The sequence below is a fragment of the Dendropsophus ebraccatus genome, chromosome 15 (genome assembly GCF_027789765.1).
Source record: "Dendropsophus ebraccatus isolate aDenEbr1 chromosome 15, aDenEbr1.pat, whole genome shotgun sequence".
NCBI lineage: Eukaryota > Metazoa > Chordata > Amphibia > Anura > Hylidae > Dendropsophus > Dendropsophus ebraccatus.
The window spans coordinates 28,851,375-28,866,397 of record NC_091468.1 but is presented as its reverse complement, the minus strand read 5'-3'; the positions used below and the strand labels follow the sequence as shown (position 1 = coordinate 28,866,397).

At 42.5% G+C, this 15,023-nt stretch overlaps 1 protein-coding gene across 1 annotated transcript in view; it reads left to right on the top strand.

The window, feature by feature from the left end:
- PGBD5 (piggyBac transposable element derived 5) overlaps positions 1-15,023 on the top strand; it is a 38,787-nt gene continuing 23,764 nt past the window's right edge. The window contains exons 1-4 of the mRNA XM_069954377.1: positions 1-534; positions 5,023-5,450; positions 7,767-7,901; positions 9,158-9,338. Coding sequence (XP_069810478.1) covers positions 75-534; positions 5,023-5,450; positions 7,767-7,901; positions 9,158-9,338 — 1,204 coding nt within the window. The 5' untranslated portion in view covers positions 1-74. The remainder of the gene's footprint in view (positions 535-5,022; positions 5,451-7,766; positions 7,902-9,157; positions 9,339-15,023) is intronic.

The window sequence follows — 15,023 nt, the reverse complement described above, 5'->3', positions numbered from 1 at the left end:
GGAAGTGCTCAGATCTCCGATCCCCGATCCTCCAGCGCTCACTCCTATAGACGGTCAGCGGCGAAGCTGCTACCATGATGCCGGCGGATGGAGCGGAGAAGAAGGCGGCCCCGTCCCTGCTGGAGGCCGCCCGCAGCCGCTATGAGAGTCTCCAGATCTCCGATGACCTCTGCGGGGAGTCTGAGGACAGCAGCGGCAATCCCTTCTATAGCACATCCCCGGATTCATCGGCTGAAGCCAGCTCCTCCGAGGACGATGATGCAGCAGAACAAGGGGATCGGCCAGAGCCGTCAGATCTGCCCGATCACATCGGCTGTGAGTCCAGGCCCAAAGCCGGCAGGCGCAGCGCAGTCCATGCGAAGGACAAGAGGAGGCGATGCAGAGCTGAAGACTCGGTGCAGTGTGCTGGGCAGGAGGATGGAAGGGGCACTGGTGATGCTGGCGGCCAGAGGAGGCCAGAGGATGATCGGGAGGAGGATGGCTGGTCCTCCACCCTCCAGCAAGTGGCCACCCCCAGCTTTACCGAGACCACTGGTAAGGAATCCCCAATGCTCCCCTCTGTATTCCCTGTCTTATTAGAGAGATGGAGGAGTTGGAGTGGATCTCTGCCCAGGAACCATCATCCCATCTGTCATTCTTATACATGATTGGGGCATCTGCCTCGCCTCCATCTTATCTTTCTGGGGATGAAGATCATTAATTTATAACAAATGTTAAATTCAGATATGGCGGCATAAAAAGGGGCAAACTAGCCTGGATGTAGTGTGAATAGGTGCGCTGGTGCAGTTGTGCAAGGTGGGCACTACTACAGGGAGTGTCCAGCTGCTACCCGTGTTGTTGGCAGCAGTAATCCGATGCTGAGATACCTGATGTCATGTAGTCACTATGAAGACAACACTTGTTGGCACGGCTTGGGAGCCCCCAAAAGATGGTGCCAGAGGGGTGACGCTAAGGACTTTGCATCATCACCTTGGCATCAACATGTGTGTTCTTGTGTAGAGTTATCATCTTGATGTTGGCGTCACAGATGTGGTGCGATGACGGTCACAAGACCTCTCAGAATAAAAGGATCCCGAGTAGTGATATATTTTATATAGACAGTTAAATATCATGGTGCTCAGACAGGTGTCAAAAAAATAACATGACACCTATACTCCCCTGCTGGGGCAGGACTCGCAGAGCCCGGCGCCCACACTCGTAAAGCCTATTTAGCCAATGGATGGCTGAGGCAGGACACGGCTGTGGCTGCCGATTAGCCGAGGGGGCAGTAGCATGGGCTGATCCTATATAATCCAAAGCAGTATTGCTTTAAATGACTGGCATATAAGTCTGAGGTGGTGTACACACATGGCTTTATTTAGCAATAATGATGTATTTTATGAGCCACTTTGCTGTGATTTGCACAATTGCAGTAATAAAACACAGTGGTGCCTTGGATTATGAGCATAATTCGTTCCAGGACCGTGCTTGTAATCCAAATCCACTCTTAAACCAAAGCACATTTTCCAATAAGAAATCACTGATATGCAGGCAATACATGTTCCACACCCCAAAATAATTTTGTATTCTGAATAACACGTAGAACAGATGAAACAAACAATGAGAAACAGCTGAATATGTGATATTATAAGTTACTGTACAGTATAGCAATCAGCATGTAGAGTATAATGTATAGTAAGGGCATAAACCTGAAAAAACAGCAGCAGTTTGTAGAGACTGAATAGAACTGCAGATCCCCATAATGCAGTAGTGTAGTACAACAGGCTATAATATAGAAGCAGGGCTGCTGTCAGAGGTCTGTGTGGTCACATGACAGCAATGGGGAAGGGGTGTGTGCTCAGCATGGACCAATCAGGAAGTGAGAATCACAGAGCTGTGCAGGAGGACAGTGACAGAAACTTTGCTTTACAGCAGCGTGTATAGCTTTGTGTAAGTGCAGGCACATTATAGCGGTGTGTGAGTGCAGGCACATTGTAGCAGGAATGGAGAGGATGGAAAACACAAGGGCTGACAGACTGCAGAGAGGAATTATCAGGGCATATGTGGGCACAGTATAGTAGTACTCTGTCCGAGGAGAGAGGGGTTATAGCTATGTAGAAATTACTTCCACAGTCCTGTCCCCTGATGCAGGCCCCAGCCTGAAGTGGATCTGCTATGATTTGAAAGGTGATGGAGACTTCCTGGGTCAGAGTACAGTGCTTTAGACCCCGCTATGCAGACCATGCCCCTCCCCCACTTTCACCCAGTACTGTGAGCTCTTCTTGCAAAAAGCTCTTAATCCAGGTTACTCTTAAACCAAGGTACCACTGTAATGGCTTTTTGCAAAGATTTTGATAGAATTGCAGCAAAAATTATGCCATTTTATTGCAATGGCACAATTCACGGCAAAATAGTGCAAAAAGTGTGTTAAAATGCATCATTAATGGTGAAAAAAAAGATGCCATGTGTAAGCAAAGCCTCAGGCCTAGCTTGTATCTATATAACAGCCTTGGATGCCATTCTTTGACCTCTGGCTGCCTGTTTTCCATCACTTGGACACCATGGCCAATGTTTATTGCAGCATCTTAGGGGTTAAATGGCCAAGATCACAGTTTATTTCTATCTCAACCTTTGCCACCGGAGTTTGACAATCCCAACCATCCTCCCTCTGTTAGTGGTGCAGCTTTTGTGTCTACGTCACCACTCTTAATGTTTGTTCACCGTTAGAAATATTGCAGTGATTGCTTACAATTATGTCCTCTATATTGAATTTAGTCTTTCTGTGCTGGCTGTGCTGTGCTTACTGCCATATTGTGCTTCTGTGCTGGCCTCCCATTTCATACACTATTTTATTTTGTTATACAGAAATAGAGATGAGCGAACCTCAAGCAAGCTTGGGTTTGTCCAAACCTGTTCGCTCTGCATTTGATTACTGGTGGCTGAAGAAGTTGGATGCAGCCCTAGTGAGTCCTGGAAATCATGGATACAATCTATGCATTATGGTTGTATCTGTTTTTTAAGGCAGTCTTATGGTGTGTTTACACAGGCATATTGAGTGCAGAATGGGAAAAAGGAAAAGGCTGCAACAAAATACAAAAAAGTAAGGGGTCTGAAGACTTTCTGAGTAGAGAAGAGTTAACCTCGAGCACACTTAGGTCCTAAATTCTCGGTATTGGATTAACAGCAGCTAAAAAAGTATCACACAACATAACATAAAAACAATTTGGAGTTTAGTTCTGGGTCCTTCCATTTCTCTTAGGGCCCTTTTACACAGAAAGATTATCTGACAGATTATCTGCCAAAGATTTGAAGCCAAGGCCAGGACTGGATTTTAAAAGAGGAGAAATCTCAGGCTTTCCTGTATGACCTGATCTCTGTTTATAGTCTGTTCCTGGTTTTGGCTTCAAATCTTTGGCAGATAATCTGTCAGATAATCTTTCTGTTTAAAAGGGCCCTTAATCATCAGAGATATTTCTACACCTTGATTGCAGTCACCTGTGGTCAACTCAGTTGATTGGAAAGGATTTGGAAAGACACAGCCCTGGCTATATATAAGTTCTCACAGCTGACAATGTATATCAGAGCAAACACCAAGCCATGAAGAGGAAAGAGCTGCCTGTAGAGCTGAGAGACAGGATTGTGTGGAGGAACAGATCTGGAGAGCACTCAAAGTTCCCAAGAGCACAGTAGCCTTCATAATTTCTTAGTGGAAGAAGTTTTGATCAACCCGGACTCTTCCTAGAGCCGGCCCTTTCACCAAAACAGTAGCAATCAGGGCAGAACAACACAGGTGTGTTCACACAACACCTGTTTTTTTTTTTGTTTTTTTTATATCCGTCATTTTGGTGCCAAAATGCATCCAGTTTCTACACATTACAGCTGCAATTTGCATAAAACGGACACACCTTGGCGGCCAAATAATAAAAAGGCCTTAGAAAATTCCCAAAAAAAATGTTTTGTGAACATAGCCTAAATGTGGTCAAACACCTTCAATAACTGGCAGCCAAATGACCTTTCGGCCAGTCGGTTAAATTACCCAGGAGCTCTCTGCATGGCTGATTACTCCTGTGTTGTCTATGGGGAAGGGTAAGCCGCAGCAAGAGTGCTCTCGCTGCGTCTTATCTCTTTCTGAACATGAGCTAGGGATTCAGCTGACAATAGTTAAAATGCATGGTGGCCTTATGACCCAACATAAAAAAAAAAAAAAAAAACACCTTCCAATGGTCTAACATAGCACACAGTCAAGACAACACAGGAGCGGCTTAGGGACAACTCTTAATGTCCTTGAGGGGCCTTTTGGAGCGACCTGAAAATGGCATCCACTGACCATCCCCATCAGACCTGACAGAGCTTGAGAGGATCTGCAGAGAATAATGGCAGATAATAACCTAATGCAGAATTGCAATCCTTGTTGGTATCAAAGCCAAGAAGACTGGAGGCTGGAATCACTGCCAATGGTGCTTCAACAAGTACTGAGTAAAGGCCCTATTACACTGAACGATGATCGGCTTTACTTGGCCGATCACTGACCGTTCAGTCTGATAGCACAGTGTAATAGCACATGTTGAATGTCTGCTGTGCATCGCTCCATGTAATCTGAGCGGCAGCAGACCGTCACTGACTTCAATGGGCCACCCAAATGATCTAAGGATCAGCTCTACCGCTGGTCCCTGCCCACTGTGTATGCGTGTTATAGCACAGACAGCGAGTGGGAAACCAGGAGGAAGCGAGCGCTGAGCTGACAGGTTGGAGTTCGCTTCTCAGGTAGTGTAATATGGCCTTAAAGGGTCTGGATGTCTGTGCAATATTTTAGATTTTCCTTTTCAATAAATTAGCAGATTTCGAACCTATATTTGTTATTATTGGGTGGTAAATGCAGAATGATGGGATGAAACATTTTATTCTATTTTCTAGATGGCAAAATATGAAGTGTTCTGAATGCATTGTATCTTGGCCTATTATAATCTTATTGGCATTGAGAGTATCAAGAATTAGTAGTAGAGTATTATCTTAAATGTTCCATTATTTTCTCTTTGTTTGCAGGGCCGACCCGTATAATGCCATCCAGTTCCAGTGCAATTGATTTTTTTCAACTATTTGTCCCAGACAACGTGATAAAGAACATGGTGACACAGACTAATATGTATGCCAAGAAGTTTCAAGAAAGATTTGGGTGCGATGATGCATGGGTGGACGTCACTCTTGCTGAGATGAAAGCTTTTCTGGGCTACATGATATCCACTAGTACCCACCATTGTGAGTCTGTGCTCAGCATATGGAGTGGGGGCTTCTATAGCAACAAGAGCATATCCCTTGTAATGACGCAGTCACGATTTGAGAAGATTCTAAAATTCTTCCATATTGTAGCTTTTCGCTCCAGCCAAACAACCCATGGACTCTACAAGATTCAACCATTCCTTAACTCTTTGCAGAATGCCTTTGATTCATCCTTCAGACCATCACAAACACAGGTAACACCAATAGCACAATAATTGTGCAAGCAAGTAAATGTCATTGCACCCACATGGTATTCCAAAATATATCAACTAACGCAGTCTCCATCATACTATAGTAACTTTCCCCATTGCCATTGAAAACAAGTAAGTGTCACATAGAAACATACAGTATGTGAGTGTGTAAGTTAGATAAATTTGAACTCTTTAGCTCAGCAGCAGAAAGCTAGGGACAGAAGTTTTGCTGATTGCCCAATATTTCAAAATTCTCACAGAATCTCAGTATTTTTCAGTCAGTTTCACTTTACACCATGTTTGATAAATCTCTCACATAGACAACTTGTCAATTTTACCACAGTGCAAACGGCCTAAACACTGAGCCCCCTGAAATAAATAAAAAAAATTGCATTTTTGTTTTCAATTTCACAGCGCAAATTTTTTCCCCAGTTTCTTAGCATATTTTATGGGAAAATTAAGTCTGTATGTAGTTGCAAAGTACAATTGGTGTCACTATAATTAAGGGCTCATGTGGGTCTGTAGGTGAAAAAATGCAAGCGCTATGGTCTTTAATACATGGAGAAAGGAATAAAAGTTTGCTTTGTTCTTAACCCCTTAAGGACCGGGCCAATTTTGTTTTTTGCGTTTTCGTTTTTTTCCTCCATAGCACTTGCAATTTTTCTCCTAGAAACTCACATGAGCCCTTATTTTTTGTGCCGCTAATTGTACTTCGCAATGAAAAAATTGAAAAAAAAAATGCACTTTGTTTATTTGGGGGGTACTTGTTTTTACGCCATTCGCCCTGGGGTAAAACTGACTTGTTATATATGTCCGGCAAGTCGTTACGATTAAAACGATATGTAACATGTAACTTTTCTTGTATGTGATGGCTTGTAAAAAATTCAAACCATTGTTACCAAAAATATGTTCCTTAAAATCGCTCCATTCCCAGGCTTATAACGCTTTTATCCTTTGGTCTATGGGGCTGATTGAGGTGTCATTTTTTGTACCTTGATTGCACATATGCGACTTTTTGATCACTTTTTATTACAATTTTTCTGGATTTGATGCGACCGAAAATGCGCAATTTTGCACTTTGGGATTTTTTGGCGCTTACGCCTTTTACCGTGCGAGATCAGGAATGTGATAAATCAATAGTTTGAGCGATTACGCACGTGGCGATACCAAACATGTATGTTTGTTTATTTATTTATTTATTTAGTTTTATTTATAACCTGGGAAAAGGGGGGTGACTCAAACTTTTATTAGGGGAGGGGGCTTTTTATTAATAACAACACTTTATTTTATTTTTTTACACTTATACTAGAAGCCCCCCTGGGGGACTTCTAGTATTATCACTCTGATCTCTCATTGATCTATGCTGTATATAGTAATACAGCATAGATCGATGAGATGGGCACTCGATTGCTTCCGGCTGCTGCATCTGGAAGCAACCGAATGTCGAGTCGGGATCGGCGCCATTACGACGCAGACCCCAGCCGGCAGCAGACACTGGGATCGCTTCTCCAGGAAAACATCCCGGGGGGTGATCTCCGCCACTAGACACCAGGGAACGGCTGCATCAGGTAATCTAGGGCAGCTGTCATCTTTGAAAGCTGCATCTGATTACCTTATTAGCGGGCATGGCGCTCGGACCGTGCCCGCTAATAGCCGCGGTCCTGGGCTACATGCGGCACCTGGGACCGCGGCTGTTCAGAGCGGGGTCGCCACGCTTATTGTAAATATATGCCCGCGGTCGTTAAGGGGTTAAGGGATTAAAGTGATACTCAGGCAGAAATTGTTTTTCTTTCAGATCAACTGGTGTCAGAAAGTTATATAGGTTTATTTACTTCTAATTAAAATACCCAGTCTTCTAGTATGTACTAGCTTTTGTATGTTCTGCAGGAAGTGGTGTACTCTTTCCAGTAAGACACAGTGCTCTCTGCTGCCACCTCTGTCCATGTCAGGAACTGTTGAGAGCAGTAGGAAATTCCCATAGAAAACCTCTCCTCTGGACAGTACCTGACATGGACAGAGGTGACTGCAGAGAGCACTGTGTCAGACTGGAGAGAATACACCATTTCTGCAGGACATACAGCAGCTGATAATTACTGGAAGACTTGAGAGTTTAATTACAATTATATTTAAACTATATAATTTTCTAAAACCCAACTGATTTGAAAGAAAAAAAAAAATCCACCTGAGTACCTACCCCTTCAGTGATGGCCCAATCTCAGTTTTGCTTTACACCTGTCTATTTTACCTTTCCACATATGCCAGGAGGTATTTTTCACTATCTTATGTAAAAATTCCTATGTAAAGCCTTTTGGTTTCTAGGTGCTTCATGAACCTTTAATTGATGAAGATCCAGCATTTATTGCTTCTTGTACAGAGCGAGATTTACGGAAAAGGAAGAAGAGAAAATTCACTTTATGGGTGAGACAGTGTTCTTCAACAGGATTTATTTCTCAGGTAAGGGTACATTAGGAATTTTACAATTAGTTTTTTACATAGATAATACTTTTTGTTTAGACTTGTTCCTTTTTTCACTGCAAATTTATCTTTTCAATAAGTTATGCACTATGTGTGCAGGATTTTCCAAGGTGAGTGATGCTGTGTAATTGGGAATAAATGCACAGTCACCTTAGCGGGTTGTACAACACATGTAGGGCATGTGTTGTATGGAACTGCGGCTGTCCACCTTCCAAATGCTCGACCAGAGCCTGGTGTATTTAATTAACCAAAAGACATGTAAAAAGAGATGGCAGGCAGCAGCGATCACACAGCTGCTAATTATTAACCCCTACAATGCTGCAGTCTATAGCAATGGTAGTGTTTTAGGGAGGCAGTGACAGGAGAAGTACCTGTCACTGACTGACAGGCAGAGGAGTATTACTTCCCTCCGTCCTGTCGGATTGCTGATCTTCCTATAAAGTCTGCCATAGGCAGAGGGCCGATAATACTGATCAATGCTATGTAATGGCATAGCATTGATTAGTATAAGCAATCTAATGATTGCATATATAAGTCCCCTAGGGGGACTTATAAAGTGTAAGAAAAAATATAAAAGTTTTTTTTAGAATATTAGATGAAGGTTACCAAACTAGCGTCAGGGTGGTGGTCTTCTGGAAGAACCTGCATCTTATTGGTAATAGGTAATAAGTAGCTGATATTCCTTTTTTCATTTGTACATAAGGGGTATGATATAGTGAGTACATTGTGAGTCCAGTAAGGCCTCTGTTCAATGTATCACTTTATTAGTACAATCTGCTGGACATGCTATGACATGTACACATTATGTTATAAATACATGAATATATATACATTTATATATATATATATATATATATATATATCTCAAATGGAAATATTATAACTATTGTAAAATACTGCTGTATGTCATTTTGGTAATGTTATTAACATCCCCCAGGCCAAACCCAAGCTTGCGATGTTTGATTCCTTGTGGCAGAAGAAGTTGGATGCAGTCCTAGGAAGTCCTGGAAAACGTGGATACAGTCATAGGCGAGGGGCTGTATCTATATTTTCCAGGCAGCTTTAGGGTCGCATCCAACTTCTGCAGCCGCCGGTAATCAAATGCTGCACGCTTGGTTTTTGATGGACCCAATCATGCTGGTGATTCGCGCTATTGTTTACACATATGTCAATAGGTTTTTAAAATATATATGTATAGATATGTATAATATTTTCTATGTTTTTTTTCCTTTAAGATATTTGTTCATTTGAAGGAAGGAAGTGGCACTGATGGCCTTGACACTCTGAAAAACAAGCCACAACTGCATAGCATTGTTGCTAAGAACTTGTGTCAGAATTCATGTGGAAAAAATTACATAATATTTACAGGCCCAAGCATCACAAGCTTAAATTTATTTGAAGAATTTGAAAAACAAGGTATGTATTTTTCAAGCAATGTATGTCATGACTATGGCCTTATATGGGTCATCCAGGATTAGAAAAATAGCAGCTTTCTTCGAGGAACAGTGCCACCCCTGTCCTCAGGTTGGGTGTGGTACAGTTCGGCTCCATTGACTTCAATGGAACTTGGCTGTAATATCGCACATAACCTGAGAAGAGTGGGGATGCTTGTTAAAGAAGGCGGCCATGTTTTTCTTTTGGAAGTGAAAATTGGGATGTATACTAAGAGCAAAAGAGCAACCGAAGGCATTCTAGATAGGAGGAGTTCCCACCTCCAGAAAACAATAGAATCCCTATTAATTTCTCTGACTAAGGATTAAAAAATCATTTGTTGGAGTGAAACTATTAAAAAAAATACTGATTTTAATTTTTAACTGTAAAAGAAACAACTTGATGTCTGATCCATTACCACTCGGCACAGCAGATGGAAGAAAAAGAATGAAATAATAAATTTAGATTTAAACCGTCTGTTCATAGAGCAGGATATGAGAGCCCATGTAAGTAAATGAGCCAACATTTCTGGGCTTCTTTCTGTGTGACATGTGCAAAGTCTGTCAGGCCCTTGTTATGAAGAAATCTTTCATTGAAATCTTGGAAAAAGAATGCTGCATTAACAACTGATGACCTCTCTACAGGATAGGCGGCTACCAATATTAGATTAATGGGATCCAACTTCCTGCAACTTAAGGGATCAGATTTTTGAAAATGCTGTGCTCATTATAAAGGATGCCACCTTAAGGGTGCGTTCACACCTACAGGATGCGCAGCAGATTTGATGGTGCAGATTTGATGCTGTGTTCAGTTATTTAAATGAAATCTGCTGCGGATCCGCAGCAGAAAATCAGCTGCGGATCTGGTAAGTGTGAACTTACCCTAAAGGGGAACTCTAAAGATTCTATAAAAATATAAAATGCCTAAAAAGCATATAGGTGCACTCAATAATCCCCCACTGATTGTCCGACACCTTTCCCACTTATCTACGCTGCTCCTAGCCCCAGAGTCACACTTATAAGTGATCCCAATATTCTATCATAGCACCCAGACGGGAAACTACATTTCCCAGCATGCATTGCACCTCACAGCCAACTGCCAGGTACCCGCCTCTGTCTTGTAGTATCTGGCTCCATCTGCTTTGCACAGTAAACACATCAATCTATCTATACATTTACATAGTCCAGGTAAATCACTGCGGCACTCCAAATGCAATCAAACAGGTTGGTTTATTTTTCCCACGGGTGCAACGTTTCGCTCTTACAATCAGAGCTTTCTCAAGCAAGACCTTGCTTGAGAAAGCTCTGATTGTAAGAGCGAAACGTCACATCTTTTCAGAGACCAGCCGTTCGGTGACCTGGCCGGGTCACGGAACGGCCGGTCTCTTACGATGTGTGAACATCTAAATCTTTAAATTACTATTTGTGGTAAGGAAAACAGTGAATTACAACTGGCACCAAAACCGGTGCAAGGCGTGGCCTCACTTCTTGTTGTGTTAGGTAAGTAAGATATTGGAGGACTTACAGCATCCCTAGTCATGACATCTGTTATAGGGTTTTCCTGCAAAAAAACAAACAAAAAAGAAAAACAGAAAAGAAGGTATTTAGTAGATTGGCCTTTTCCTTACACCCCCCTCCTCTTACCCACCATTACACCCAGATTATCTTTGATGGGGCCAACATTTTCAGTTTTTAAGTCTCTTATTTTTTATATAGGTGAAGAACATTTTGTGATTCTTCTTTACTTTCTGTGGCAATCCTTTCTGTTGCAGTTTTTGCTTCTTTTATTTTTTATTTTTTTGCACAATTTATTCTTCTGCCTGTAGTTGTTCAATGCCACTACCTGTTTTTTTTTATTAATTTATTGCATTCCTAACGGTTGTAGGTTGGTTTTCTCCCATTTGTACTACGTTTACTCCCAAAGGATATATGTGGTTCACAAGATGCCCTTAAAAATGTCCCATTTGTCTTGTGTACTTTTATATCCGAGGGCATTGTCCTATATAACTAAGGTCCTCTCATTTGGTGAAAATTGGCCATCTAATGTTTTTGAAGCCTCTGTGCTAAGCATTTTATGAAAGGATAAAATAAAATGTATTATGTTGTGATCACTATTACCAAGGTGACCCCCCCCCCACCACACACACACACACACACACACACACACACACACACACACACACACACACACACACACACACACACACACACACACACTTTGAATATTCTGCCTGGCCTCTTGGTTACATTTAGGTCCAGAAGTGGATCATGTTTAATCTCCCAGTGCTAAGTCCTCCATGTAACTTCCCTGATTACTACAAACAGGTCTTTCCTGCTCCTCCTCCTCCTCCAAAAGGACTGAATGTGGCTTTTAACTATTTATTCACTGTAATTCTACATATATAGTTTGTGACGTCACATGTACAATATGCAATTTGGATTCAGTGGCCTGCACACAATAGTTGTTAAAGGAAAGAATACAAGGACGTATACAGGATATTAGTAGTGTTGGTGCTTCTTTTAACCCTTCCAAATAGCAGGCGATGTGTCCTCATTTTGTTTTTGCTGTATAGTGAAGAGGGAGATTTGTTAGAGTGTAAAATATAGACTGGTGTAAACTGCTCACAGCAACCAATCACAGCTCAGCTTTCAGCTCTGGTAAAATGAAAGCGGAACTGTAATTGGTTGCAGCAGGCAGGTTACATCGGTCTATATTTTACTCCCTTTAATAAAAGTCTCTGGATTTTCCTGACAAATTGTACATACCCAAATGGATTAAACTGTAAAATAGATTTAATGTTACTGTTTAAGCAAAGGGATTACGTTTTTTACTTGAGTAGAGCATTATAAAGGCCTGTGGAGACTTACACGCCATTCATGCACCACTGGGAATTCTGGGGGAAAAAAGCATATGCAAAGTGACTCTAACATAACCTTTTTAAGGTAGATTTCCCTTGTTTTCCTACAGCTGGAAGTCTTAAAAGGGAGCTGGTTAACTTTTTTTTTTTATTTCTTTCACATCAGCGGGTGTCAGAAAGTTATATAGATTTGTCATTTACTACTTTTTAAAAATCTCCAGTTTCCAGTACTTATTATCTGCTGTATGCCATGCAGGAAGTGCAAAGTCTGACACAGTGCTCTCTGCTGCCACATCTGTCCAGAGCAGGAGATCCACCCCTGTTCGGATTTGCTACTGCTCTGGACAGTTCCTGACATGGACAGAGGTGGCAGCAGAGAGCACTGTGTCAAACTGGAAAGAATACACCACTTCCTGCAGGACATGCAGCAGCTGATAAGGACTGGAGAATTTTAAATAGAATCTATAGAACGTTCTGACACCAGATGTCACATTTAAAAAGAACAAAACAAAGAACTAGCGGGATGCAAGAAACACTAGGTACAGACTCACAGAGCTTATGCTTCCATGCACACAACTGCAAAATCAGGGAACCAGGCTAAACAATAGGAACTACAATCGAAACAATCCAGGGCTGGCAGCAAGATTTTTGATCCAGTGCAGAGGATCAGCTGTGAGAATGTTGCATAGCAACTGGCCCAAATAACAAGTAGACAGGAGAAGAATAGCTTGATGATTCCTGTTTCTGGCTATTACTGACCGCACCCCTACCTTGTGCTTGAGGATGCCTTCACACGTACCGGATCCACAGCGAATTTCACGCAAATTTTAATTCCGCTGCCAGTATGTGACCCTGCCCCTTTAACCCCCTGCCGACCGTAGCCCCTGACCCAGAACATACATTACCTGCTCGGCGCCGCGGCTGTATGTGAGGCTCCCCATCAGCCAATCAGTGCATGGCAGCACTGATTGGCTGATGGGGACCGGCGGGAAACTCTTCAAATCCGCTGCAGATCTGGTACGTGTGAAGGCACCCTAAAATAACATACCTGGAACTTGTTGTACTGCTCCTTGATACTCCTGCCATGACCCTTGGATTCAATGGCTGGTTCCTGTTTAGCTGTTTTGGTGATGACCCCGAGTTCCATTCTGAGCTGTGGAGTCTGTAAGCCTCAGCTCTGACTCCGACTCCTGAATTTTATCAGGACCGACTCCTGCTCCTGCATAAATGGCCGGTCAGATACCAGGGGAGTTGTTTATCACACTGGCTCAGCAGCTTCTCCCTAATGTCCTACATGATCCTGGGGCGACTTCTGAGGGAATAAGGAAAGATATAAAGCAGATTCTCCTGTGTATGTGCAGTGGATGCAGCCAGTCTCCAGCCTCCATGCCCTGAACAACTCACAACTAGACCAGAAGGAGCAAGTGGTCTTTTTAGTTTCTAATTAAATATTCACCATACACACAGAAACACTGCTAACAATGCCAGATACCTGTAATATAGAGGTCAGCCATAGTGATATAGAGGGGGGTCACACATAGTGATATAGAGGGGTCAGCCATAGTGATATAGAGGGGTCACTGTGGGGGCACGCCATAGCGCACACACACACACACAACCTGCTGCAGCCATAGCACACACACACAGCCTGCTGCAGCCATAGCACACACACACACAGCCTGCTGCAGCCATAGCACGCACACACGCACACACACAGCTGCAGCCATAGAACACTGAAGAAAAACACCAGCAGAGGATACTGCTGCACTACTTATTTCTTCTCCTCCTCCTCCTCTATATTACACAGGATATCTTCATATTACACTGCTGCTCATATACAGTCATCCAGCATCCAGGAAGAGAACTACACAGATCTCCCCCCACACAATGGACTCTTCCAGCTCAGAAACAAACTGCCAAATAGTGACCGAAAACTTTTCCCCGACCATCCTTATCTAATAGGGCCAGTGTCCTATTAGAATGTTGCTCATAATATATATTGATGAGCAAAACTTATAAAATTGATATCAAAACTCAATTTTAAATTGTTCTAAGATTTTTTTCAAAGCTTGAGTCGGAGTTGGTACATTTTTTCCGACTCCAGCCAAAACTAGCTCCAACACCGACTCCACGACTCCGACTCCACAGCCATTCCTGTATATTCCTGTGTTGTGAGAACATTATTGTGTTGCGACTACTTACCAGATCCCAGCTACTCTCTTGGTCTATTTCTCGTGTCTTTGTTCTTGCTCCATGCTTCATATCTGTTCATCTTGGTCCTGTTCTGTGCTCTACTTTTTTCCCCACTATTCTACTTTTCCACTGCTTGAGGATCCTCCTGCAGTGAAATTCATATGTTTGGATCCATTTTTCCATTGACCAAGGATATGGTTTACTATATTTTTCTGTATGTTAAATGTAACCATTAAAAAATGAACCCAGTGAGCCCAGCCTTAGCAAAGACTTCAGAAGAGAAGGATTTTGGGGCAGTGATTTCTGACACCTCACAATAAGGTAATAGTATGCTGGGCTGTATAGCCAGAGGTATAACTAGAAGGAAGAGGAAAATTGTTATCCCGCTGTATAGAGTTCTAGCGACACTACATACTGTGTCCCGTTCTAGAGACCTCACCTACAAAAAGATTCCTTCTTTTCTTCTTTCCTTCCTTCTGTACTGACAAGGGTGTTTCCTTTGTTTTCTGCTCAAATAGCATCTAACAAAGCCAATGCATTGGTTACCCGTTTCCCCCCCACAAGCCATCTACAGTAGTGTTAGCCTGTTCAGTGCAATTGCACTACCACTATGTCATGGC